This window comes from Festucalex cinctus, chromosome 5, assembly GCF_051991245.1.
Source record: "Festucalex cinctus isolate MCC-2025b chromosome 5, RoL_Fcin_1.0, whole genome shotgun sequence".
Lineage (NCBI taxonomy): Eukaryota > Metazoa > Chordata > Actinopteri > Syngnathiformes > Syngnathidae > Festucalex > Festucalex cinctus.
The window spans coordinates 9,209,965-9,237,853 of NC_135415.1; the positions used below are offsets into that span (position 1 = coordinate 9,209,965).

The window sequence follows — 27,889 nt, forward strand, 5'->3', positions numbered from 1 at the left end:
ACTGTGTCTTCAATCCTGCAAAGCAAAGTCTTATTGTTGAAGGGTGTGTTGCTTAAGTGGCGAATTAAACGAGTGCAGTATGTAGAGGAACAAAACAATACTGCAAAACTTGTAACAGATGCCGCAGGGCAAGAAGCAGAACGACAGAAAGAACTTCTTGGTAAGCGTCTGACGTCTGACACAACATCAGGAATTCAACCGTGACATTTGAAATGAGGACAGATGAGCCACTTCAAACATATGATATATATCACTTTTTTATTTTTTATTTTTTAAACCACTCTCTAGTTTGACATTCCCTTGAGTCACAAAATTCCATCCCACGGGTCCAGTGTGAGCCCAAACAAGTCACATGGGTCCATCCTCCTTGGGGGAAACAGGATAGGTGTGTTGTGGACATGGTGAGCAGTTGATTTTCTGTTGCTGAATCTGGTTCACAAGATTTTTTAAAATGTATTTTCATAAAAAAAAAAAAAAAAAAAAAGTTGTAATAATGCATATTGCAGTTTTTCTCCATAGGTTTGGCACATTTCTTGAAACAGAAATTACATTTTCAAAATGCCGTGGACAAATCCTAAAATCACCTTACTATGGGGTATATGCCACGGAAGAGGCGGGACGTGATTTTGCACAACAGTTTGTTTCCGGTCCGGTTTGCGAACGTACAACCGAGGGGCACAAAGTCGGAAGCACAAGTATTTTTGACGCAGCCCACACGTCGCAAACCGAACCGGAAACAAACTGATGTGCAAAAACAGTCCCGCCTCTTCCGTGGCATATACCCCATTGGTGTCAACTGAATAGCATTCCTCATTGCTCTCATCAAATTGCCAAAGTCAATTGGCATGACTAGGGGCATGCAAGGGCTATGTTTACTGTCATGACTAGGGTCATGCAAGGGTTATGCTTGAGCCATGCAATGGTTATGTTTGGGTCATGATTGTGTGGTAAGTGTCTGTTTTGAACTGAGGTCAAGTGTCTGTTTTGAACTGATGTAACCAGCATCTAGTTTGAACTGGTAAGACGCTATGTGATGTCAGGATCTTTAATCTCTTTATCTGGTCAGCAGCCAATCAGATAATGTCAGTCCTGTTACTAGTGTTGTTCCGATACCGATACTGGTATCGGCAGAGGTGCCGATACTGCATTAAAACAGTGGTATCGGTATTGGTGACTACTCACAAGTAACATGCCGATACCATTAAGTCCAACACAAATATAGGATTTTGGATGCAGCATCTTGTGTCTTGCTCGTGCACGACATTCACTGATATGTGACATGTTCACTGCATGCCGATCTATGATATCCTATTGGCCATTGAATGCTCTGAACCAATAGCAGGACAGTTTTTTCATGTTGAGGAAAAGTAAACTTAAGTATCGGTATCGGCCGATACTGCAAAGCTGGGTATCAGTATCGGTATCGGGGGCAAAAAAAACGGTATCGGAACAACACGACCTGTTACCCACATGTCGAGCCACATCCAATCATATCGATTCGCTGTCTATATAAGCCTGACTGAGAAGTGTGTGTTTTTGTCGGATTATTACCTTTGTTCCTCTGTGCAACTCCACGGCCCAAGTTAGCTTAGCGTCTCGTGGTTCTTGATCTTCTCGTTGTTTCTCGTCTAGTCAAGTTTGGTCTACGCATTGCGATGTTCTGCGAATAAAGAGTGAAAATCTTATTTGTGTCTGCGTTATTGGGATCCAACCCCAGAACATAACATCAATTGCCTCAGTGGATTTGTGCAAATGGTTGCATACATTTAACTTGAACTGGATTAGTTGTTTTTCAGTCAAATGGTTGTCCTCTCCAAAACATGTCAGCAGGATTTCAGCATATAAGTCATAATATGAAAAATAATCTGTTCAACTGTCAAAATTAGTCAACCATATCACAGGGGATCAGTGTAGCGGAAGGTCGAGACATTCACACCGTTGTTTTCCCTTCGTTGCATTGCAATGGAAAATATCCGCTGCATTGTGGATGAAAACCTTTGGCCAAACAGAAAGAAGCATCGTGAGTTCGTTACTCAACCCTTGAGTGACTTTCATTTTTTATTTTTTCAGTTCTTTATTTTACTCTCTTCCAAGTGTAAATGTTACTCTAAAACTGTGTCTATTTGGTCACACTAAATAGAGTCAAATTTACTCTACAGAATTTACTGTGTAGTGAAAGTGTTACAGTAGTTGATTCTTTATTTACGCTGCACGCTAGATATAATTTTAGTTATTAGTTTTTCATGAATATACAGAATTCGGCTGACACTTTCTTTTGTTGAACTCTAATGTGTGAGTAACTTTGTGTGAATACAAACTGTGAGTGGAGTATGTCCAACCACAAACTTTGAAAACCGCTCTTGTAAAATCCTTTTATTCCCTCAGTTTTATACATAATTTTATTTTATTAGCGGCACGTCTGCTGTTGTGACAAAACATCTAATCATTTGGACTTGCAGTGCTCACCCAATGCCAAAGGGACGATTCATTGTGGGGCCACTGACTACTTGTGTGCACATACATAGAAATTCGATTTTGACACATAGGTGAGCTGTTTTGGGAGCGATATGAGCTTTTGCAGATGAGCCATGGTGTTGTGCAAAAGTTATTTTGGCAAAAATACTAAGTGAATGCAGATGAGTCAAAGCAATTGAGAAGGATCTTTGCAGTTGTGACAGTACCGACTCTTTGTTTGGGAAACGGACTTGGAGTGAAGCATGTGTGAACAGTTTTGGGATTGATATGTGCTTTTGCTAATGAACTGATGTGTTGTGCACAAATGTAAGTCTGGCCAAATGTGCTTGCAGTTTTGAAAATGTCATTTCAGTTCAAGAATTGTGCCAAACCTATCAAGAAAAATTGTAAGTTCTTTCATGTTAACATGTCTGATTTGTTGTTTGTTATAAAGTTATCTTAAGAGAGGGAATTAAAAAGTGAATTAAAAAGATATGCAGTCACATACGTATTCAAATAGACACACCCAAAGTAAAACCATGGTGACTAATTGAGTACGATTATTTAGCGAGCATGCTTGTACTATTCCATTATGTTTGTCTTAGGTATACTACATATTCATAACCCTAAAATGATCACTTCCAAGTAAATCATCAAACAAACTATGAAATGATTGATGCCAGTTTTTGAGTGAGACTAGTACTGTACAGTTCACACAGTCTGTAGTCCATAAAAAAAAAAAAAAAATCCCTGCTGCACTTGAGTGACACCCATTACTGACACGCAAAGCATGTTGCACAACCTGATCTGTGAGCGATTCACAGCCTGCTGTAGTTCCTCCAAATGGCAGATCTAACTGTAAAAATAAACCTAACAACAGCTCAAAAATACCAATCCGGATACGATCTCTTCCTCCTTTGATTTAAATCACTCAACACAGTGCTGAAGCAATAGTTTGCAAATACTGCATAATTTTACCAAAGGTGAACCGTCAGGGCCAGCAAGTCCTTCTCTTCTGACAATAAAATAACAACTGACAATAAAAATATGACTTTATAATGAATTAAAAATGGTTATTTTTTTTTGTATAATAAACTGTTTTTATTTCTTAAATCCACATTCTGCATAGCAGCAAACTTTATTTTCCTGTCTAGAAATATTTTCAGTGAGGTAGTTGTGGAATTGTGATTTTTATTCTCCACACTTTTTTTTTTGCCACCTAACAACTCCCACATAATACTTCCAATTTACATTGTTCAAATTTCAACTAGCTTAAAAAATTAACGCCTATATATCATCTGATTCCACATTACTTACAGTATTTGCACAATTTAACATTTAATATAAACTTTTTTCCCCATTCATTTTCAATGTAACAGTCATTGAACTTTTTCCAAGTTATCACTTTCCACGCCCACTTACATATACATAACTTATGATCATTACCGGGTGTCTAATACTGCTCGGTGGCACAGTTGGTAAAGTGCATTGTCCAGTAACCAAGAAGAAGAAGAAGAAGAAGAAGAAGAACTCTCCTGTAATGTAATTTTGAGAACATTTACTGGGCAGATCTCAAAGTTAAAATCAAATCAGGACTGTATTGTGAAAATAAAATAAAAAAAATAAATTTCCGTGCAGTCACATTGTAGAATTTTCTCTCCAGACACTTGCCAGCTATTTTTCTGTTAAAAGTTGGGTGCGTTATTCTTTAACACGCTTCCAGCCAGTATTTTGTGAAAAGTGTTCTTCATCACCCAAGCACTTTATTCCGGTGTTTCACATTTTCATGTCAATTTTAGCTTAAACAGTTAGCATGGCTACAATGTCTTCTGTTTACTTTACGTATCATCATCATCCCTTTGTCAGAAAGATACATATCAGAAGTGCAACTTATTCACTGCCATGGGGGTGATTATGTCTGATTAGGAGCCACTCCGTAACCTGCTTAGCCCCACTAGCTATCCAGTCGAAGCTCATTCCGAGCTAGCTGGTAAGTAGCACTGAGCTTGCATCAATCATACCCGAATAGTGCAAAGTAGCGAATATGGATGACTGCTCATGGTGGACGCACTGTCACACTTGTTTTTGTTTTGTTTTTAAACAAGATTGTGTAGATTTTATCCCATTCATTTATGAAATTTGGAGTGGCCCAGTCACACCAGCATTTGTAACGTCTTGGTAGGGCCGTACTGACCATTTGCTTCTGTGCTCTACTTCTCACGTGTCGGTGATGTAGGTGCATTGCAAACCCATGTGTGTCATGGTAATCCTCCCATGGCCTTCAGGATCATTAGTGCTGGCCCATGGAAATCAATCCGAATATTTATTCAACCAGTCCGTTTCAAATTTGTCCTCACCTGGCCAGCCAGGGCCATCTCTGGCCCCTGGTGAGGTCAACATTTTTGGGTTCACTGATTGGTTGGTCACAGCAGAACTTGTCACAGCTAACATTGACGAGCAAAACACACATGTGGCAATCTGTACATATGAATTGTGGAAGTCCCCACTGAAAGAAAAAAACCATATCAAATGCACATTCTGTCACTGAACTGTACCTACTACAGTATATAATAATATAATAATAGGAAGTGTCCACATGAAAGAAACTGTAAATTCCTACACCTGCACATGATATGAGGAAATCACTTCCTTTATGTTGGACCAATGATTTTCGATCATGAAGCTCACCTGACACATTTTTTTCTGTAACTGTTATCATTTAATCATCATAATGGATGAGTTTCAGCATATGTCCCTCTTTTAGTTATTTGAAGTCCTCCTAAGAATTGTTTGTAATATTTGGACCAGTCACTTAAACTTGATGACTTCAATTAAATGAAACACAAAACAAGGGCTCACTTATGATGGACACTGTCTGAGATATTTAACAAAACATGGTGCTAGTGGTGCAAGGTAACCAAAACTTAAAACACGGTTATCTTTTTTTGGACTATAGTTTTTTTGTGACTTTAATAGTAATAGCACAAAACGGTTGATGAGAAAATGATTTAAATAAAGAAAAAGGTAATTAAACAAAATGTGTGAGTTTGTTTGTGTGTGTGTGTGGGTGCATGAAAGGAAAACTGGAAGAATTGGTAATCATGCATTACGTCTTGTCACGAAGGTTTCTCCGGGAAGTTGTTTTTGCATCACCTGTCAACAGGTATTTTTTTTTTTTGTGCCCGTTGTCCACACAAAGTCTGTGTAACACTCATTAGGTGAAAACATACTATACTATACATCGTAGATTCAATATGTTTCAGACTATAAAATACTACTTAAACATTTAAACAACAATAAATGCATAATAACTGTGTGTGTGTGGGGGGCGGGGGGGATCTATTTAGTAATACCTGAAAACAAGCAAATGAAAGCAAAAGACTTCATAGATCACATCTTAAAAATGGACTTTGTGTAATTGCAGTAATGAATGGGTTGACATATAGCCTGTATGTTTTCCATAATTACGTGTGCCAAGGTTGAAGCGGTAGAACCGGGAGCTCAAGGTGGAACAAAGAAGAACAAAAACAAGGAAAACAAAATGCTCTGAATTCTTGATGACGAAAAGTCTTTCCAGTGACGCTCCTTATAAAAGCTGTGAGCTTAAAGCAACTCCCTCACACCGACTGCCGCCGATTTACATATCTTGCAGCTTCTTCATACCCAGGTCACTATCCATTTAAACCTAAAAAAAAATGAAAAGTGAAACATTTGCATCATTTCTATTTATCTTTATTTAATTATGCTTGTTTAAATTCTGCGATTTTGACGAGGCAATGCATTGTTATTCTTTTCTTTTCTCCTCACCAGAGATGTTTCGGTGTGCGTGCCTACTGCTTGCAGCTCTTTGCCTGCAGTGGCAAGTGAATGCCCGTAAGTACACACGCATACATTTAATAGTTCATGGGTTGATATTTTCAGCAGATTAGTTTTGATAAGATTGTATTTTCTTTTTGCTTCCAGAACATCTAAGCAGGGAGAGCATTGAAAAGGCCGTCAACGAAGCCATTGCGAAAGTGGATTCTGCATATGAATATTCAAGAAAAGAGTGAGTTCATATATTTGATGAAGTCACTTTTTGTATTGAAAGCTGGAAATGTTGCACACTAACCAGCCATAATTAGACACACTGGCACATTTTGATGAGGGCCGTCAGAGCTGAACATTCAGCTTTATTATAATGATGGTAGTGCATCCTTTTTTTTTTTTTTTTTTAAGCTACATTAAAGGGACAAAACTAAACATTTTATTGAAATATAAACATCTATTAGGCAGCCTGGTGACCTAGTTAGTACATCTGCCTCACAGTCATTCTGGGATCAAATCTAGGCTGTGTGACATTTACATGTTCTCTTTTTGCTTTCGTTTTTTTTAATTTTATTTTTATTTTTTTTTAACTTTTTATCAAATGGCCCAAAGATAATTCATCAGTTATTTGAAGACTGTAAATCAGACTCGGGCAAAGTACAGCTAAGGACCACAAACATAAAATATGTGGTGCTTTTATTTTGAAAGCGTCACTTTTATTTTTTATTTTTTATGCGCATGCTTGTCAAGTAAGTGTACAACTTGCGCAATTACATATAAGTAATTAATTTAATTTAATTTATTTACATTTTAATTTTTTATTCTTTTATTTATTCTATTTATTAAATATTATTATATCATTTAGTTGATTAAGTTAATTAATTAAATACTTATGAAATACTAAAATTGTGTCGCAGTGTTGATAATGTAGCAATATTTTTGCTTAATTTTGTGACTTTTCCAACCTGTCTAGACAGTTTTTATTTATTTATTTATGTATGTATTTATTTATTTATTTACTAAAAGAGACTAATGACTGTTGATAAACTAGGAATGACCAATATGAGGCAGTAGTTAGAGCTTAAAATGTTCGCATTCTTCAAAGATAAAGAAAATAAATTAGACATTTCACAAGCATTATTTGTGAATGTTGATAAAGATTAGGCCTAACCCTAATTTGTATACATAATTTTAATGACTGCTTATAATTATGTTTAAAAATGAGCATTACCTAAATATAACAGTGTGTTTCATAATTTTACAAGTAGCATCTTATAACAAGACAATTTAATACCTTTTGTTAGTTACGTAAACACATGACATTAATATGAACCCAGTTGAGGTTATCGTGTTGGCAAGGCCCTCGACAATCGTTCTAGCTTCTCATGTGACTCCTTTGGAAAATTAATTGTCCATCTCTAATCCAAACTGTCCAGAGGTGCTAATGTTTTTTTTTGTTTGTCTATTTGTACCCTGTGAATGGCGGGCCAGTGCAGGGTCTATCTCGTCTCACAACCAAAGTCAGCTGAGATAGGATCTAGCAAGTTTACTGTAATTGGAGCTTCTGCCATCTAGTGGAACAGCATTTACTTGTTCTGCCTGTAACTATGCGTCACTGACATAGCTAGATGAACAAGATTATTTGTAGAGCGAGATACATCATATTTTGCGACCAATTAAAAGTAATTGGATCACTTTCTGCAGCACACCAGATGATCTCTCATGACACATGAATGTTCCACAGCGCAGAATCACTGGTGTTGACTTGTTCGGCTTACAAGTACATTTAAAAGGAACTGCGAGAAGATCACCTTTTAACCCCGATCGTGTGTCTGTGCATAACAACGCCCCCACCGCCACTCCTCAAAGTTGTGCCGGGGTCAAGGGGGTGGTTTAAAAATGTATTTAAGATGATGATGATGATGATAACAACAACAAGAACAACAATAATTCTAATAATCATAATAATAATAATATTAGCAAAAATATTATCATCATCATCCATCCATCCATCCATCCATTTTCTTGACCGCTAATTCCTCACAAGGGTCGCGGGGGGTGCTGGCGCCTATCTCAGCTGGCTCTGGGCAGTAGGCAGGGGACACCCTGGACTGGTTGCCAACCAATCGCAGGGCACACAGAGACGAACAACCATCCACACTCACACGCACACCTAGGGACAATTCGGAGCGCCCAATTAACCTGCCATGCATGTCTTTGGAATGTGGGAGGAGACCGGAGTACCCGGAGAAGACCCACGCAGGCACGGGGAGAACATGCAAACTCCACCCAGGAAGGTCCGAGCCTGGACTCGAACCGGAGTCCTCAGAACTGGGAGGCAGACGTGCTAACCACCGCCCACATCATCATCATCCGTTCAGTTATTAATTTAGTATATAGTTACTGCTTTGTGAAAAACACAAATCCATTTTTTTGGGTCATTTTTTTACATTTTGATGTTTTTGGGAAGAAACCGAATGCATTATATGAATTATTTATGAAATATGATGACATCCACCTCGCTTTTGATTGCTTGACCGTCATAGAGGCCGCTATCAACGCCGGGAATGGCGGAAAACCCGTATCAAAGACACGGCCACGGTGGATTTTTTTTGATGCAACCAGTTCAGGGTGTCCCCCGCCTGCAGCCCATAGCCAGCTGAGATAGGCTCTAGCACCCCGCGACCCTTGTGAGGAGCAAGCGGTTCAGAAAATGGATGGATGACATCCACCACGTACGTTCGCAGAGCTCAGAATCTGTTTGCCAGTGCCTTAATCAAATCCACCAAAATTGCATTACACCACTACCGCCACAACTATTTTTACGCCGCGTGCACGTGTCCCTGTCGAAAAAATAGGGCCCAAGATTTTGAAGTTGTACGGTATGAGGATAATAACTGTAATTGTTTAGTGAACAAGTCTTGCTGCTCGTAAATGTGACCTCTTGATGCTGCTCCAGGTGCATTGACCGCATCAGGAAGAATGGTGCCAGACCCCAAGACGTTCTACGTTTCCTCAAGCAACCTATGGGACTTACACGCGAGGTGGCCCGATCTGCTGATTATATGGACACCGCATTAAATATAATCAAAAATGAGGCTCACATACGTCAAAGACGTTCCATCAATGCCACAGGTGAGTGAAATGCTCAATGTTTGGGACTCTCCAAGACTGGGTTTGCCTTTCTGTTGCTTCTGTGTACTTGAAACTTTCATATTGTAAAAAACATACCATGAGTGACATAGTGGTGGTGACACACAGTGGTGAATGCTCTAAGATTGCAAGGGAAGCTCAGCTTCCCCTAAATGCCCCCTGAAAAAATAAAGTGAGGAAATATGCACTGCTGTGTGAACATATTATATACCAGGTATTATAGGTAGCCTAAATTATTCCTATAATACCGTCGACTTTTGTTCAGAATCAGCTACTTATCACAAATAACTGATACAATTTCCTTCTAATTCAACCCTGCCGTTCCATGGCACTTTTATTAATTTATTTACACAGTCCGATGGTGCCTCGAACAGTGGGTTGTTTCACTGCACAAAAATGGACGGTCATTGGATAAATGCTGCGCTATTCCCCACTCATGGGATGCTCAGCGACTCTGTTTTTTGTTTTGTTTTTTGGAACAGATATTTGGCTACTGTGTGATGATTGGATGATCTGTCTGAGGCATTAAAAAAAAGAGCCTCCCCACATTTGAATGATGAGCAGCCGTCACTGGTGACACATTAATTGTAGATTTAAAAATTAGGTGTAGAAAAGAGACCATCAATCACTGGTATGCTTTTGTTGCTAGATCTGCTGTCTGAGGAAGATCTGGATTTCATCGCAGAACTGATAGGCTGCTCACCTCGACAGCGTGTCCCCTCATGCAAGACAACCCCCAACCTTAACGTCTTCCGCACTGCAAGCGGTGTCTGTAACAATGAGTAAGACTACAGTAGTTCTTACTTCCTTGCTGTTGGCACCTTTCCAATTTGATGCATTTTTAGCTTTTACTTACTAAACCACCAATAAAGGCCCTGATTAATTCCACCTGCCTGCAGACACAACCCTCGTTGGGGAGCCTCGAACACACCGTTCAGACGCTGGCTTCCTGCGAACTACCAAGACGGAATATCTGTGCCTCGAGGGTGGGACTACGTTAAAATAAATGGCTTCCTTCTTCCATTGGTATGATCGTTCCTTTTCACTTCTTTGTAACACCCAACTTGGGATAACCAAATGACCACATAGAATTGCAATTGACATGTTTTCTTAAATGATGACTTTATCGTTTAAGGTGAGAGAGGTGTCCAACCGCATCCTGGCCACAGCCAACAACGATGTCGTGAGCGACGCAGTCTTTACTCATCTGTTGCCCTCCTTCGGACAATGGACAGACCATGACCAGACCTTAGCACCACATTCCCCAGTTATTCGTTCATTCAGCAACGGTCTCGATTGCGATGAGAGCTGTGAGCAAAGCGAGCCTTGCTTCCCAATTCCGGTCAGTAAGTTAGTAACCCCAGCATTCTTTGTGGCTCGCGCTTCACGCCTGCAACAAACGACAAACTCACCACGACCCGCCCTCTGAACAGATTCCCAAGGGTGACCCACGTTTTGGCATCCAGGAGTGCATCCCCTTCTTCCGATCAACGGCGACATGCGGATCCGGCAACTCAGGCCATATTTTTGGTGCTGCCACTGTACGCCAACAGCTGAACGCTCTCACGTCTTTTATTGACGCAAGTCAGGTCTACGGCTCAGATGACGAAAAGGCTCTAGATCTGCGTGACCTCACCAATGATCTGGGCTTGTTGAGGGTCAACGAAAAGTATACCGACAAAGGGCGAGAACTGCTGCCATTCACCAAAATGATGGCAAATGTGTGTGCAACCAGAGCTCGCATCACCAACGACAAAAATGCAGAAGAAGTGCCTTGCTTTTTGGCAGGTGAGTGGCAGGATAAACAAGCTGATTTGGTATCTTCGATTTAGGAGTTTTTGGATTCCAGCAGCAAGCGTTAAACTTGATGTTAACTTTGAAGGTGATGAACGCTCCAACGAGAACATCATTCTGACATCGTTGCACACGGTATTTTTACGAGAGCACAACCGTCTGGCTCGAGCCCTCGCCAAACTCAATCCTCAATGGAACGGAGAGAGATTGTACCAAGAAACACGCAAGATTGTGGGCGCATATATGCAGGTTAGAGCTGAGCTCTCGCATGAATAACAATCCTGCTGACGGTGACTACTGCCATTGACTTTTTTTTGTTTTCTTTCAGGTTATTACTTTCAGAGACTACATTGGCAACATAGTTGGTCCTGATGTTGTAGCCAAGAAGCTCTCCACTTACACTGGCTATGATAAATACATTGACCCCTCTATCGCCAATATATTTGCAACAGCGGCATATCGATTTGGCCACTCGATGATTCAGCCATTTGTTTTCCGTCTCGATGCGGCTTATGAGGACCACCCGTTGTACCCCTCTCCCTTGCTTCACACAGCCTTGAACGCACCATGGAGGATTGTCTATGAAGGTATGATTAGCATCCACAGCTGGCCTCTCCTCCATTCCCTTGCATATTAAATGCAGTACCGTATATGTCAAAATGATTTCAGGTGGCATAGACCCGATCATGAGGGGCATTTTAGGTCGGCAGGCTAAATTGAACGTTCAGGATGCCATCATGACCGATCAGCTGAGAGACTTGCTGTTTAAATTCTCTTTTGCGATGTCGTTGGATTTGGGCTCTCTCAACATGCAACGTGGACGTGACCACGGACTCCCTGGTATAAGTTTCTGTCTTCTTGCAAACACAACTTGCTTAGAATCTCAAGATTGGATTTTTAATATGCATTACCTTTGTTCTTAGGATATAACCAATGGCGCAAGTTCTGTGGTCTGTCACAACCACAAAATCTGCAGGAGCTGGCTCAAGTGCTGAAAAATGAGGAATTAGCTCAGAAGCTTCTGGATCTGTATGGCACACCCGAAAACATTGGTCCATGGCTCGGAGGAATTGCAGAGCCTCTGGTTAAAGGAGGAAGAGTTGGGGAGTTGTTTGCCTGCCTGATTGGAACACAGTTCAGCAATCTGAGACTGGGAGACAGGTAAAGAGATAAAAACAAATACATGTCAAGCTGCCCTCACTTACAAACTCAGTGACAAAATATTCTTTCCAGATTTTGGTGGGAGAATGAGGGAGTCTTCACAAAGTCCCAAAAGGCGTCTTTGATGACTACATCAATCTCTCGCATTATCTGTGACAACACTGGCATCAAAGATGTTCCAGACAGACCATTCTTGTTCCGGCCGCGTGGTGATGGTTATACCGACTGCAGTTCTATTCCTGAATTTGACCTCACTCCATGGATCGAAACCCGTGAGTCGCATGAAGGAAATATTTTGAAAACAAGAGTGCCATTTGTCTTTCAGTTTTGCAATGACTGACTTCACTGTCTATGTGTTCTAGCATATGGATTTTATGAACCCCAACCAATCCCGGGCAAGCCTTTTCCAAGTATGTGAAACACATGTATTTGCTCATGAAAATATTCAACTCCCAACTGTATTTTATTTTATTTTTTTGGTATACTGTACATATATATCGAGTTCCGTTCCTACGCTAGAAATGTAACCCGAATTTCGATTTAAGTCGGATTTCACCATTAACCCCAATATTTATATCAAAATTATTTGTACAGTAATTTTAAGAACATATTTGCACCACCCGGAAGATGCTGGAACCAATATTTCGTATTTCTGCACGGACATTCATTGCTGACGGACGGCAAAGCGAAGCTAATGGAAACTTAAACACAGCAATGTGATGCCCGTTAACTCTTTGATTGCCAAACACGTTTAATAATGATTAGTAGAATTCCGATGAATGGAATGCGATCTTTCATTTAGTAGGCACATTGTATATGTAGTAAAGGCAAACAATATTCCTTTTGCCTTGAAAGATGAGTTAAAATGCTCAAAAGCGGCTGGCACTGTGGATTTTTTTTGTTTTGTTTTTATAACGTGTGGCAGTCAAAGAGTTTTAACAGCACAACTTCAAATAACTTCAAAATGGCTTTACTGTGGGAAATTAATGAAAAAGAAAGTGCTACGGATGAGACACAGGCGCTGTAAAGTATATATTAATTTTTTTGATGACCAGCCAATGTGGCCCGGTGACTCTCTAAAGTTACTAGCCAAACAGAATTTCCACCAGCCATTTTTTTTTTTTCTCCAGTGAAAATTTCACAGATTTTTTTCTTTTTGAAGCCCCACTGGAAATAGCTCTAATCTTTGCAGATACAATACTTTGCAGTTGGGATTGAGTACTTTCTAAATTCCCTTGCAATGCTTACCTAAAAATTGCATTTTGACTGACTGCTATCGCCCATGAATTGTTTCCAGCTCCCTGGTCATCCTGGTCAGGCATGCAACATGGAGGCCATGGACCTCCTGGTAAATAGAGCTATGTTTTTTTTTGTTTCTTTTCAGGATCTGGTGGTGCTTATATACCCTTAAAGCTGCCGGGTAGCTTTTAACCCAGCAGTTTTAAAGAGATAGTAAGGATTTTTGGACATTAATCTGTATTTCATACTCACCTCCAGTGGTGTGCAATTTGCACTGACTTACCCCTGACAGCGTTCTGTGACACGAGTTCTGGTCCGGTGTTGGACGAGAGGAAAATAGTCCAGCAAGCTGGCTGGGGTCACGGAAATAAAGCGTTTTTCTTCTAAAAACAATTTGTGTTCAAAAGAGTGATACTTTTGCATCACAAAACGTCACCCTAGAAAAAAGTCAGACTCCATTACCGCCGGTCACAATTTTTCTGTTCGTTCGTATCACTGCGCGGTGCGTTGCATACAGCTGATAGGCGCGCCTTCCGCCGTAAGTATAACTTCGAAAAGACAAACAACTTGTAGATTAGTGCGTGTCTATCAGTTGTATGCAGCGCGCCGCGCAGTGATACGAACGAACAGAAAAATAGTGCCCGGCGGTAATGGAGTCTGACTCTTTTGTAGGGTGAAGCTTTGTGATGCAAATGAATCACTCTTTTGAACACAAATTGTTTTTAGAAGAAAAACGCTTTATTTCCGTGACCCCAGCCAACTTGCCGGACTACTTTCCTCTCGACCAAAACCGGACCAGAAGTCTGTCAGGGGTAAGTTAGTGCTGATTGTACACCCCTGGAGGTGAGGATGAAATAGAGATTCATGTCAAAAAATCCGAACAATCCCTTTAAGGGTATTTTCTAAAGTATCTTGAAACGCTTGCCTAAAAATTGCATTTTGACTGACTGATCTCGCCTACTATTGTTTCTAGTTCCCACACCATGGTCGTCCTGGTCAGACGTGAAACCTGGAGCCCCTGGACCTCCTGGACCCCCTGGGCCACCTGGTAAATCTATTTATGTTTTTTTTACATTTACACTTAAAACTGTTGGATAGTTTTTAAACCAACAGTTTTAAGGGTATTATCTACTTATGTTTTTCCTTTTCCAGGAACTCGAGGTCCCTACCTATCAATCTATGTGTTTCCCTTTTCCAGGACTTCCAGGTGCCCCCGGGACCCATAGCGCTACGAAAGTGGCCTTCGCTGTACGACTGACCAATAATTTCCCCCCTCCCGGTGCTCCTATCCCCTTTCATGATGTCATTTATAACGGACAGAACAGTTATGACATCAGCACGGGCATATTTACTTGCGTGTATCCAGGGGTGTACGAATTCTCATTCTCTTGCACCATCTATGAGCTTGCTGCCAGTGTGGATCTCTTGCGTAATGGAGAGCTAATTTTGCATTCGTTCACCACCAAGCAGGATGGATACATTACAGCCAGTGGAGGCACATATATCAAGCTGAAAGCGGGAGACAGGGTTTGGCTTGTGGCTAACTATGGTGGCAATGGTGTGACCAGAGACAGCTACTTCAATGGGCATCTGCTGTTTTCTGAGGATTAATTACGAGTCCCAAACATCTTGAAGAATAGTTACAAATGGAAATAGGGAGGTAGAAAGATAGATAGATAGATAGATAGATAGATAGATAGATAGATAGATAGATAGATAGATAGATAGATAGATAGATAGATAGATAGATAGATAGATAGATAGATAGATAGACAGATAGATAGATAGATAGATTGATAGATTGATAGATTGATTGATTGATTGATTGATTGATTGATTGATTGATTGATTGATTGATTTAGTATATACAGATGTGCGTTTGTGCGTGTGTGGGTGTGAGTGAATGTAAACATACTGTATGTATCGATCTCACATCTTGTGCTGATATGATATTGTTTTAAAGAATTCATCATTTTTCAATAATCCTTACTTTCCCCTTCTTCTGAAACAAAGGCTTCCCACATATCATGGGCTATTTTTGACATTAAGTAAACACTACTGGACCATCTGAAGTAAAAACTGTTCTTTTCTCATTTATTATAACTTAATGGAATATTGTCAATAAATATATGAATAAAGCACATGCCTCCTGACTTTTCCTAGATAAATCATATTGAGCTTTTAAGATAGATAATAGAATGATCATTTTTATCGGTCATATGATTGATTCCAATATTTCACGATTGATTAAAATTATGCCAAATTACCCTTGTTGTGTTTCTGTAAAGACCTTTGTGACTGCTAAGGCTGTTTGAAAGTGTTACATAAATAAAGATGACTTGACTTGACTTAATAGATTTTAAATAGTTGATCGAGAGATTTAATTCTAAAATTAAACACATCACATAGGTACATGCACAGAAAATATTGCAAGTTTTGAAATAAAAAACAAAAAACATGGACACAGCAATGGGTGCCACCAAAGACCCTACAAAATTGACTTCAAGACCAAGACTACAGTAATACATTGAACAGTTTTGGTTGGTTGGGTGGTGGTAAAATTTTACATAGAGGGTAATTATCTTGAGTTTAATTCCACCCATGCACACTTCTCTCCCAGTCCTATCAGAAGGCGTAAAATAAAATAAAATAAAATAAAATAAAATAAAATAAAATAAATAATGTAACCGCTGTAGTATGTTCTTCTGTTGGCCAGCGGATGGCACTAATCTTCAAGGTACATGAAAGTAGGCTGCGTCACAAGTGACAACCTGTGGAATTTGATCTTCCAAAATCCAGTACTAAATGCTAAACATTCACCAGGCTTGACACATCTCTTTAAAGCATGAGAAAGAGTTTATTTAGTTTTATTAGTTTTTTCTGCAGTTAGAGTTTAGAGTTCTCCAATTGTTTTAATGTCTTAAATAATCACAGAACATACATACATATATATATATATATATATATATATATATATATATATATATATATATATATATATATATATATATATATATATATATATATATATATATATATATATATGTACACGCAAGTAAAGCTTAGGTGACCTAAACTTGATCTGAATGCTTTTGAAACATTTGCTACTCTGACTGGTCAATAATAATAATGTTAATAATGTTAATATTAACAACAACAACAATAATAACAACAACAACAACAACAACAACAACAACAACAACAATAATAATAATAATTGTTATTTCTGGGCCTTCTTAATAAAATGATTAAAATTTAACACAACTACACAATGTTTTTTTTAATTTTTCAAACAAATATTTAACAATTCAGTCTTAATAATATTAAGGTCAATATGAAACGATTACATATCATTAAACAATCGTCCCTCTCTCATCAGTCAACATGTAGGCTACTGATCTCATTGGATTGCACTGGTGCACCTTATGTTTTGGCTGATTCAATATCCTTGATCTAACCGCATTAAAAACCAAACCTAACATTTCAAACCTTCTTTTCAAGAGTGACTTGGTGAGTGTTGGTGTTGAAATATTTATTGAGAGTTGAAAATGACAAAGTGACTTAACTGAATCAGTGCACGATTGATTGCTGCATTCAGTTTGTTGCTGGATTGCTTAAAGTTGATTACATTAAATAAAGACTCCAATTCAAATTCAAGTCTTTTGAGCTGCAGAAAGAATATTTTAATGACAATCAATTCAGATCGGAAAATAATTAGGACTGTGCCTCATTCATATCAAACGGAATCACTCTCACTACATTGGTCACATGAGTAATTGTAATTTCTGATCTTAAAAAAAAAATAGCTCAAGTAACTTTGCTTCTATACTAAATTGGGCATGCTCACTGGGCACATGCATCTTAATAGGTAAAGAAAACAAAACAAAGAAGGAGCCCAATAGACTGGCAGTCACATTAGTTCTGCTATTGGAGGGGAGGGACTGGAACCAGCTGCTGTCTCCAACACATGTACTACGTCTGTGTGTGCCCCCACACACACACACACCCACACACACACCCGCACACACCACAAGGGGTTGAACCATAGAGACTTTTTGAGTCAACCCTACTTTGATGAAAGTCAAGTTGAAGTCGATTAATTGTTTTATTAAACATGTTATATAAGGGGCGGCACGGTAGTCGAGTGGTTAGCACGTCCGCTTCCCAGTTCTGAGGTCTCCGGTTCGAGTCCAGGCTCGGACCTTCCTGGGTGGAGTTTGCATGTTCTCCCCGTGCCCACGTGGGTCTTCTCCGGGTACTCCGGTCTCCTCCCACATTCCAAAGACATGCATGGCAGGTTAATTGGGCGCTCCGAATTGTCCCTCGGTGTGCTTGTGAGTGTGGATGGTTGTTCGTCTCTGTGTGCCCTGCGATTGGTTGGCAACCAGTCCAGGGTGTCCCCTGCCTACTGCCCAGAGCCAGCTGAGATAGGCGCCAGCAGCCCCCGCGACCCTTGTGAGGAATAAGCGGTCAAGAAAATGGATGGATGGATGTTATATAAGTGGAGGTGCTACTGGACGGGTCTCAGTTCTACGCGCTGGTAGCATGCAACAACCATTTACACTGACAGCGAACCAATGTTGCTATGTTGGTGTGTGTCATATCAAACAACTATAAAGATTATGTTTTTGTCCGCACAATTAGTGGACATAATGATGAAGATGGTACTTTACTATTTTCACATTGTTGCCCTCCTTCCTCACGCCACTTCCACTGGTATGAATATTTTAGGACTAGCGTTGAACAAATGTCCGAAGCTAGCGAGGCTAGATGCTATTCTCATCCATAACGAGCATGTTTTCATACTCTTGGACTGGGTTGGGAAATTCAGGTCCAGAGACAACAAACCCTGAAACAGTTTGACTTCAGCCATAGGTGCTTCTCCTCAACAGGTGCTTCTTTGAGTTCGTTTACCTCCCAGTTAACAGAAACACCTGTGGTTAAAGGCAATCTGTGGCATTATTTTTACTTTCTGGACCTGGATTTAACCCAACCCTGCTCTTAGACACCTGCATATGTCTGTCTTTTTTAGAGATAGACCGATAATCGGTCGGGCCGATAATCGCGGCCGATATTTGACATATTGGTACATATCGGTATCGGTCTGTTTTATTAATCTGACGGCCGATATGAGCGATCCATTTAAAACTCCTTCTTTTCGCTTCGAATGCAGCCCAGAGCGTCTCTGTCTGTTATGGAGTCCAACTCCAGCAATGTAACGCCCATAGCAGCATTTGATTGGTTAGCCGTGCAAGAGCCAGAACCAATCAGTAGTGTATGCCTGTATCACAGTAGCCGGTCACACACGCACCCACGGACACAACGCGACAGACACATGCTTCGAAGGTAAGTTAAAAGAGAAGAGACTCCGCCGATCGTTTCACCATGATAAGCTAAACACATTGAATTATGTTGTGTATTAAATGCACTATATGAATGGAGCTGCATTGCCTTGCATTGAATCCCCGCTAGCTAACAGTGGTGTGTTCAGCTTAGCATGTAGGCTAACACCCAGTAGCTAATTCGCTACTTGAACTACTCGGGGAGGGAATCACACACATTTTCACTTAATTAAGTAAATAATGTTTGTTAGAAAGGTTCCAAATATTAACAGTTGTCATTATTATATTGTCTAGTTCCATGTTAAGAGTAGAGTAATGTCATTATATTTACCTCTCGTGACGCACACATTGCATTCTGTGGTCATGTCCACTACTTGTTGCATAGCGGTTATTATGCAGTGAGATGCCACAGTGACACTAAATAGCGTTTAGTTACTTTATATTGTGTTTATTTGTCGCACTGGTTTGCCATTGTGTGCCTTAAGCTTCGACGTCGATTTGATTGACAGCTCGTTGTGCACCTCGTTAAAGTCCGCTCCGTAACTAATTAAGTGTCTCAAACACCGTTTAACTACACGAACGTGTTCTCTTCCGTATGTTTGGCATTAGTAGAGAAGTGCACTAAAGTATAGTGTGCTTATTTGCTTGTTTTGTCTCTCTTTTCACGTCATGTCTGCTGTGAGTTGGGACATTATGCTCTCAATGGATGCCACTAATATGTAACATCTACGGCCGTAGTCGGCTGCAATTAATGTTCAGTGATGTAATTTTGTTACGTGCATCATACTTTGAATAATGAGCTCATGTTTGGTGTGTTGTATAACTTTATCGTGTGTTAGTAACTATTCATGTGGACAGCTAAGATAGTGCTTGTTAATGTGAATTAGCAATGTTGCAGCCCAGTTATTATTTAGACAAGTACATCTGTGCCATTAAGTGATACAGTACAGTACAGTAGTGAGAGAATAGTGTGCCCATATACACACACACGTGTCTGTAAGTGTAAAACACATTAAACAGCAGAAAGTGGCAGCGGTCCACCGCAACAATCTCTGTTTAACCAAGTTATTCTTACTATTATTATAACCAAGTTATTTTACTCAACCCTTTTTCTGCGTTGATTGGGGCATCCTAAGTGGCAGTAAACTACATGATGAAGTGTCTTTTGACAGTTCTCTTGTAGAGAGGAGTAGCATGATATTGCTGTTCTCGATTTAAGATCCTCAGCTTATCAAAACTGTCTATATGGTAACAATAACAATAATTATAATAAGGTCTACAAGAACTGTATGGTGTTCAGGGATGAATAGTTTTTCTCATGGAATTTTTTTTTTTTTTTTTTTTTTGCTGTAGTAATAAGTAATGCCACAGCTGATGCACATTTTGAATGACAGGGTTCCTCCTATTACTTCAAAATATAAAAATATAACATTTATAGAATAAAACTACAAGTATCCCAAATGCTATAAAAGGTAATGTCACATTGGCCCCCACATTTAACTCCCCCCGCCACCAACGTCTTATTGCAGATAGAAGGATGTAAAATGAAAAGTGCAGTGTGAGAATCCATTGTAAAGAACGGTTAGGGTTTGCATTATTCAAAAATTTGGTGCCAACATTTTAACTTTTACTGCAAATGAATATCGGCTTCAAATATCGGTTATCTGCCTCCTTGACTACCGATAATCGGAATCGGTATCGGCCCTGAAAAAAGCATATCGGTCTATCTCTAGTCTTTTTGCTGCTCAACAAAGCGCTACAGTCCTGTGATAGAAGCAGACGGGTGAGTCGAGTCCTCTGGAAATTGTAAATTGGCCAATTGGAAGACAAGATGCCAAAAACATTTTCAGCAATTAGTCGACTTCAAGCTTTAAACTTCAATGCTGAGTATAGTGACGTCAACTTGTCGAATACTCAACTAATTAATTGGTTCAACCTCTAACACACAAAAATTTCTCTCTCTCTCGCTCTCTCTCTCTCTCTCTCTCTCTCTCTCGCTCTCTCTCTCTCTCTCTCTCTCTCTCTCTCTCTCTCTCTCTTTCTCTCTCTCTCTCTCTCTTTCTCTCTCTCTCTCTCTCTCTTTCTCTCTCTCTCTCTCTCTCTCTCTCTCTCTGTCTTTCTGCCTCCCTTGACCTCTGACCTCGACCTCTGCGGACATTGTGGCTGTACAATGGGAGGCATTGAAACATCCATCCATCTTCTTCCGCTTATCCTGGGTCGGGTCACGGGGGCAGCAGCTTTAGGAGGGAAACCCAGACCTCCCTCTCCCCAGCCACTTCAACCAGCTCCTCCGGCGGAGTCCCAAGGTGTTCCCAGGCGATCCGAGAGACATAGTCTCCCCAGCGTGTCCTGGGTCGTCCCCGGGGCCTCCCGCCGGTGGGACATGCCCGGAACACCTCTCCAGGGAGGCGTCCAGGAGGCATCCGAACCAGATGCCTGAGCCACCTCACTGGCTCCTCTCAACGCGGAGGAGCAGCGGCTCGACTCTTGAGTCCCTCCCGGATGACGAGCTTCACTCACCCCGGGTTTTCACCGGATGCGGTTGCTGTGCGGTTGCGGTGCGGTCCGGCGACGCAAGCAATTAGATTCCATTCATTCGAATGGTGCAGTTTACACCGCTTGCGGGTGCGTTGCGTGTCGACTGCGTCTCAGCTGCGGCGTGCCGCAGGCCTTCCGCAAGGATAGACCTATTTTCTATTTTTGCCGGACGCCGCAGCGGTAGGCCTCCGGCAAATGGCAAGCTAGCACAAAACACATCGAGCGGGACAGGAAGACCGAGGCAGTTTCAAAATAAATTTCCGGTTACCTTTCAGAATAAAACACTCGCCAGCTCCTATTTCGCAAGCTTTCAGCAAAACGTGACGTGGGCGTCGCCGGGCCATGTGCTCATTCACGGTTTAGACACCAGCGAACATGGACGAGGAGAGGTTTATATTGGAGGTGGAAAACCACAAAATAATATATGACACGGCACATCCTTTTTATAAGGACTGTAATGTATTGTGAGTTTGATGTTCGCGATTGCTTGTTGTGCCCGTCTCGCTTGCCGTACTGAGCGGCAGCCGGACGCGGAAGACAGAAATAAAGAGTGGACCCGCACTGACCCGACTCTCGTTATTAATATACTTTATAAGGACAACCAAAAAAAGTGTCCCGCGAGACACGTTGGGAAGTGGGCGGCGACGGAGCTGCCGGACCGCAGCTGTGCGGAGCCGGTGTGGATTGACAAAAAAATTGACCCGTCCGGAGCACGCAGTCAAGACGCACCGCACCGCAACCGCACCGCAACCGCATCCGGTGAAAACCCGGGGTAAGGGAGAGCGCGGACACCCTGCGGAGGAAACTCATTTCGGCCGCTTGTATCCGGGATCTTGTTCTTTCAGTAGGTGAGGGTTGGAACGTAGATCGACCGGTAAATCGAGAGCTTTGCCTTTTGGCTCAGCTCCTTCTTCACCACGACAGACCGATACAGAGTCCGCATTACTGCAGACGCTGCACCGATCCGCCTCTCGACCTCTCGCTCCATCCTACCCTCACTCGTGAACAAGACCCCAAGATACTTGAACTCCTCCACTTGGCATTGAAACACACACACACGGAAATGAGCACAAGTGGGCGCACAACAGTACCACATCATCGAGCCCAGTCAAAGTACCATACAAAAAGTACACTACGAAACCATTTGACTAATTAGTGGTTATTACGTCTGCCTCACAGTAAATCCTGCTGTTGCTTTCCTGTGTGAAGTTTGCAAAGGTGCATTGTGGAGTTCAAAAGGTTAAAGTTTTTTTTCCTTATCATCTTGAATCTTCCCTTCAGCGTGGAGTGTTCGGGGCGAACACACCACAGTTTCTCTTTCTCTTTTCTTTCTTTTTTTCTTCTGGCAGGGTATTGGGTAAAGAGAATGTATCCTTGCACGAGCTTGACACAGAGGCTGCAGTTGCGCTTTAGGCCAGAGGTGGCAGTTGTGAGGAAAAAAGTGACAAGTTCCACAATGTACCTTTAATGAGCTGTCTATTTCATTCCATACATCATCAAAGTGTGCATGAACCAGGTCACACTCTAACATTTCATCTCTTTATTATTATACAATAAGAAAACAATCATGAAGACAAATATTTATGAAAAATGTATGCTATACTGCCATCGTCTGTCACACTACTGTATATGTTTTTATTTGAGCCGTACAGACTGTAGTTATATACGAAAGTGTGGACCTTCTGCCAAATATGTTTGAACGTATTTGTAAATACCTTTAAACATATTTGAACCTACCTGCAAATACTTAGTTCGAGCACACTTGTAAATACGTTGGATACTTGTAGGCTAAATGCTAAAATCTTTTATTTTCCCCTGATGTCACGGAATATTGACTTGAGCATTTACATGCATGAAAGAAACTTTTTTTTTATGCATTTGGCTTCATTATGTTAAAATTTTTTTTTTAGAATTTATTATTATGTCTTCAGCTCAGTGCATGATTTCCGTTCATCATTTTCCCCATAATGAAAAGTAAAGAAAAAGGCAATATGAAAAAAAATCATAATGAACAAGTTAATACCCTGTGGCATTATGGAAAAAATATGTTTGAACATATTTTACTCCACATTGGGAGTTCCGTGCTTCCGTATAGTTAACAGTGAAAGATCCATTCTGGTCACTGTACATGACAAACACTAACACTAATAAATAACAATAAATAAATAAATAAATAAATAAATAAATAAATAAATACATACATACATACATAAAACAGAAACAAACAACACACAAGAGACTCGAGTTGAATGACAAGTTGTACAAGTGCAATAGTCTGTCATTATGCTTATAAACGCTTTAAAATGATGATGCCGATGATGATGATCATGATGATGATGATTATTATGCTCTATTAGGATTTGGGGAATGGCTGGGAGAATGACTGCTTTTACTGTCTAGCATGCTTCCCTTGAAGTTTAAGTTATAGAAAATAGTGACGCAAGGAAGGTGCCTTTTTTTTTTTAACTAACTAAATGATGTCTTACTGATATTTGCGCTACGACTTTTTCAACTATTACGCTAACTTTTCCTCTGCAAAATAAAATCAATCATATTTGTGCATGCTGATTGCAACCATCAGGTAACAGTGAGTGAAGGAATGCCCTTTCAAGTTTGCAGACTTGCAGTGAAGCTGTCAATCATGTGAGGGGACGTGTGCGGGAGACAAGGCGACAATGCTGGCTGGAGGTGGCGAGCTTGCGGGGGAGCGGCAGAGGCAGCACGACTCCCCGGGACGGCTCTCATTATTGTGGGGAAACATCTGACTTTGTCCCGCGCTGGCGGCAGATGGTGGGCTGCGGCGGGACCCGAAAAGGGGGGAGATTTACTGAGACAATAAGCTAAGGTGGAAAGACTCAGGATTGGGCAAAACTCATGATTTTAACCAGAAAAAAAAGTTGGGAAAGGTGGCATAGGCCTATACGGCTTGCATGTTTTTGTGTTGTTGACTTATTCATAAACATGTACCGATTTAAAAAAAAAAAAAATAGAAACACTTTTTGATTTTTTTTTAAAATTGTAGGCTACATTTTTTTTAAACATTTTTATAGACGCGCAAAATTACAGGTGCAAAACAATGGCCAGGATGGATGGAGATGTTTTGAGTGTGCAAAGTTAGTGTAAACCATGACGGCGTGGATGCTGAATGTGGCTGCGTTCCAAATAACGGGATGCAATTACACCAATGAGAGCATCCATCGCAACATATGGCACCGAGGCCCCTCCTTCTCCACGCTCCATCCTCATTCATGCTTCACAACAGTGGTTCACTGAGCCTCCTGGCCCTCGGACCAACTGTTTGGATGCGGGCTGCTCGTTTACACTAACAACCAAAAAGACTTGCATGCACACAATATTGCGCCGCAGGAGCGAGTTGCACCGAGCAGATAGATGATTGCTGGCGCAACATTTGGACCATGATTGAAAACTGTGACGGGATCTATTTATTCACATCGTTGCACCTTTAAACGCAAGTGCGAGTGGATTCATATCGAGACATACTATAAAACATCACTTCATCAGCAACTTTAGCTCCCAAAGCTGCTTTTTCCTTCTTCCTTTCTGGTTCGCCCTGGAGGAGCGCGGCGCTTATTTTGGGGTGTGTTTGCTCAAGTGCTTTGGCTCCCCGGCTGACTTTTTGTTGAGTTTCAAAAAGTGCACCCACCACTCGGGACAGGGCTTAAATGTTCGGGATCCAGGAGCATTTGATGCGAGAAGTGAGCGGATTAAAAGAGAGAAGTCTTGGAGAAGAGATGGATCCAGTCCGCTCTTGGGTGCGTAATGTCGGCGTGGTGGATGCCAACGTCGCTGCGCAAAGGTACTGTACACCATCCGTCATTCATATACTATTATCTGCGGATACAAAAACTCAAAAAAACAAAAAAAAAGCCTTAATTATTCCGTTCTTGTAAAAAAAACAAAGAAACAAACAAACAAACAAAGCGATGCAAAATTAAATATATCTTCTGTAAAAGTCATGGGCTACAAGCTATAGAAAAAAGTTTAAAAACAAAACAAAACCACACAAAACAGTGTAAGCATAAATCACACGCGATCTTATGCAAAGTGTACATATTAAGTGAACTGTTTGGTAACAAAAAGGTTCTTGTGACATTTGCAGCTGTAGTTTACAAACTATGAATTGGAAAAGGGAACGCAAATAAATGTTTTAGTCCTTTTAGGAACTTCTTTAGCGGAAAAAAACATTTCGACATGCACGTTTTTTTGGGGGGGGGGGGGGGGGAAATGCGTACGTATAGTTTGAAATACAAATCTTATCATAAAAACAGAAATTACCTCATTGTGAATTTAGAAAAATTTTCTCACTCGTTCTTTTGTTTTAATTTGCTAAAACAAATTCTGCGCATTCTCGTTCCATGTCTGAAAAGTTTAGAGAAGGACAGTTTCTGTCAAAATCAAAACCAACAGGGCTGAAGAAAATTCATTAAAAGGGAGTGGATGTATAATGCACTCCATATTAAAAATGTTGACAGTGGTTGGTTGCAATTTATGGTAGGAATAATACAGAATTACTTTTCCCTGGATGTATGTTTTTGTTTTATATATAACCCCCCCCCCCCCCGAATATATTGTTAAAATGTTGCAGGAATGAAAATAAAAATATATTGAAAGTGAAAGTTAAATAAAAGTAAATACATTAAGTTTTGTTCCCTTTTATTTGTCAATATGTTATAATTCACCTTTATTGTCTGTAATCAAATGTTAATGCATTAAATTCTGCAAGTTCAAAATTTTGATTTTGATTTTACATTTTCTCCCCACCGTTTTTATTATCATTATTATTATTATTATTATTATTATTATTATTATTATTATTATTATTATTATTATTATTATTATTATTATTATTATTATTATTATTGAATGTGTTTTGTTATTTAATATGTTTCAATGTGAGTTGGGAAAATCAAATTTGGGAAAGCTGCAATGTTATACAGATGTTCTTTAAAAATTTGATTTGTTAAAATGTGCATTCTTGTGTTGAAAACTAACTATGAAAATAAAATTACACCATACTAAAATGGCAATTCGTTATGCATATTGAAAGAAACCCCTATATAGGCCTATTTATTAAACTAAAATGTTTTTGTTGGTATTTTAAGAATATAAGGCACATTGGCTTTAAATTAATTCTAAAGCTCATCGTTGGTTTGATCTGAATACCACCGTGAGACAAGACCCCCATAAAAAGTTATCCTGTCAGTCTAAAGGTGTGCACCTGCATGTCTGTCCCCAGTGGAGTGGCCTTGTCCAGAGCTCACTTTGAGAAGCAGCCTCCTTCCAACCTGCGCAAGTCCAACTTCTTCCACTTTGTGCTGGCGCTCTACGACCGACACGGGCAGCCTGTGGAAGTGGAGAGGACGTCCTTTGTGGACTTTGTGGAACACGACAAGGTGTGTGCATGGGAGCGTCGGTCTTCAAGTATATTTGTCCACCACTCTCCTCGAGTGGCAGCAAAGAGAGCGGATTTGAAACCGGTTGCTCCTCTTGATCTTCAGCCTGCATGTGATCAGCTGACGGCTTCATGCTTACACAAGCTCTGTATACCCTCAGCGAGCTGATGATGCGGGATTGAAAAAGAATATCTAATGACTAATTAGCAGCTTGCCTCATTAGAAGGCAGGGGCCACCACTACTTTTTTTTTTTTTTTTAATGCAAATGATTCCCACTCCTGTTAAGATATCCATAGAGAGCTAATCATCAAAGTGTCTTCTCAAAACAGCACTGTGGGCCACGGGTTGAATTGATCAGGTTGGCCAAGTGCAGTTGAGAAAACAGACACTTGTGCCGTGTGTGAGCAGATCTTGTCAAGTCAGGCTTGCTGGGAATGTCGAAGATGGTGTGTGTGTGTGTGTGTGTGTGTTAATGCCAGGGTTGAAAGCTGTCAGTGTGTGCCAGTGGGTTCATTTTCTGCATGGTTACCCTGGCATCTGTTTTGGCTTTGTAATTATGCAGAGGTAGAGCGATGGCATGACAAAATAAACAGCCCTCTGTTTATATTGATAAAACCTACAAAGGCAGTCATCAATCCACCTCCTGATATGACAAATTTGAGCTTTCCCACTTCCCCAACTTATCTTCATGCATCTTAATTTGCCCTTTTTTCCCAGTTGCAGTGCTCCCCCAGCCTTCTTGTTCTTCTCCCCTTGCTCTCATCTTTGAGATGCCTCCTGGGTTATTGGACCAGAGAGCATTCCTTTGAGACCACTTAGAAAGACCAGTAGAGGTAGAAGACGAGAAAGAGAAGGGGGAGCAAGAGAAGCGGCGGGGGCTGGAGGCAAGTAGAAGCAAAGGAAGTTTTCCCGTCAAGGTCGACCGCTGCTCATTCTTACATGCACTACGGTCAAACACACTTGTCGCACTCCCAACTTCTCCGCCA

At 40.6% G+C, this 27,889-nt stretch overlaps 2 protein-coding genes and 1 long non-coding RNA gene across 7 annotated transcripts in view; 2 read left to right on the forward strand and 1 right to left on the reverse strand.

Moving 5' to 3' along the window:
• Nucleotides 1-246: 246 nt before the first annotated feature.
• Nucleotides 247-1,657, reverse strand: LOC144019114 (uncharacterized). Its single transcript, XR_013283599.1, has 2 exons — nucleotides 1,552-1,657; nucleotides 247-429 (listed from the first exon to the last, which is right to left on the reverse strand). It is a non-coding gene; the product is annotated as an uncharacterized LOC144019114 (long non-coding RNA).
• Nucleotides 1,658-6,055: 4,398 nt separating this feature from the next.
• On the forward strand, nucleotides 6,056-15,747 carry LOC144019113 (eosinophil peroxidase-like). Of its 2 annotated transcripts, none has more exons than XM_077521944.1 (17): nucleotides 6,056-6,121; nucleotides 6,265-6,327; nucleotides 6,418-6,502; nucleotides 9,221-9,396; nucleotides 10,064-10,196; nucleotides 10,314-10,440; nucleotides 10,550-10,756; nucleotides 10,848-11,202; nucleotides 11,297-11,457; nucleotides 11,537-11,795; nucleotides 11,878-12,048; nucleotides 12,132-12,369; nucleotides 12,442-12,641; nucleotides 12,732-12,779; nucleotides 13,667-13,717; nucleotides 14,582-14,656; nucleotides 14,807-15,747. In XM_077521944.1, exons 2-17 carry the CDS (start codon nucleotides 6,267-6,269, stop codon nucleotides 15,217-15,219), a joined length of 2,760 nt encoding a protein of 919 aa, XP_077378070.1. In that variant the 5' UTR covers nucleotides 6,056-6,121; nucleotides 6,265-6,266; the 3' UTR covers nucleotides 15,220-15,747. The 2 variants fall into 2 exon arrangements, with proteins under 2 accessions (XP_077378070.1, XP_077378072.1); XM_077521946.1 differs by having other exon boundaries at nucleotides 14,761-14,988.
• Nucleotides 15,748-24,612: 8,865 nt separating this feature from the next.
• Nucleotides 24,613-27,889, forward strand: part of ebf2 (EBF transcription factor 2) — a 43,139-nt gene continuing 39,862 nt past the window's right edge. For 3 of the 4 annotated variants that reach the window (XM_077522346.1, XM_077522345.1, XM_077522348.1), the window contains exons 1-2: nucleotides 24,613-25,305; nucleotides 26,746-26,902. In XM_077522346.1, the coding sequence (XP_077378472.1) occupies nucleotides 25,172-25,305; nucleotides 26,746-26,902 (291 nt within the window). In that variant the 5' untranslated portion in view covers nucleotides 24,613-25,171. The remainder of the gene's footprint in view (nucleotides 25,306-26,745; nucleotides 26,903-27,889) is intronic. The other variant, XM_077522344.1, reaches the window with a different exon arrangement.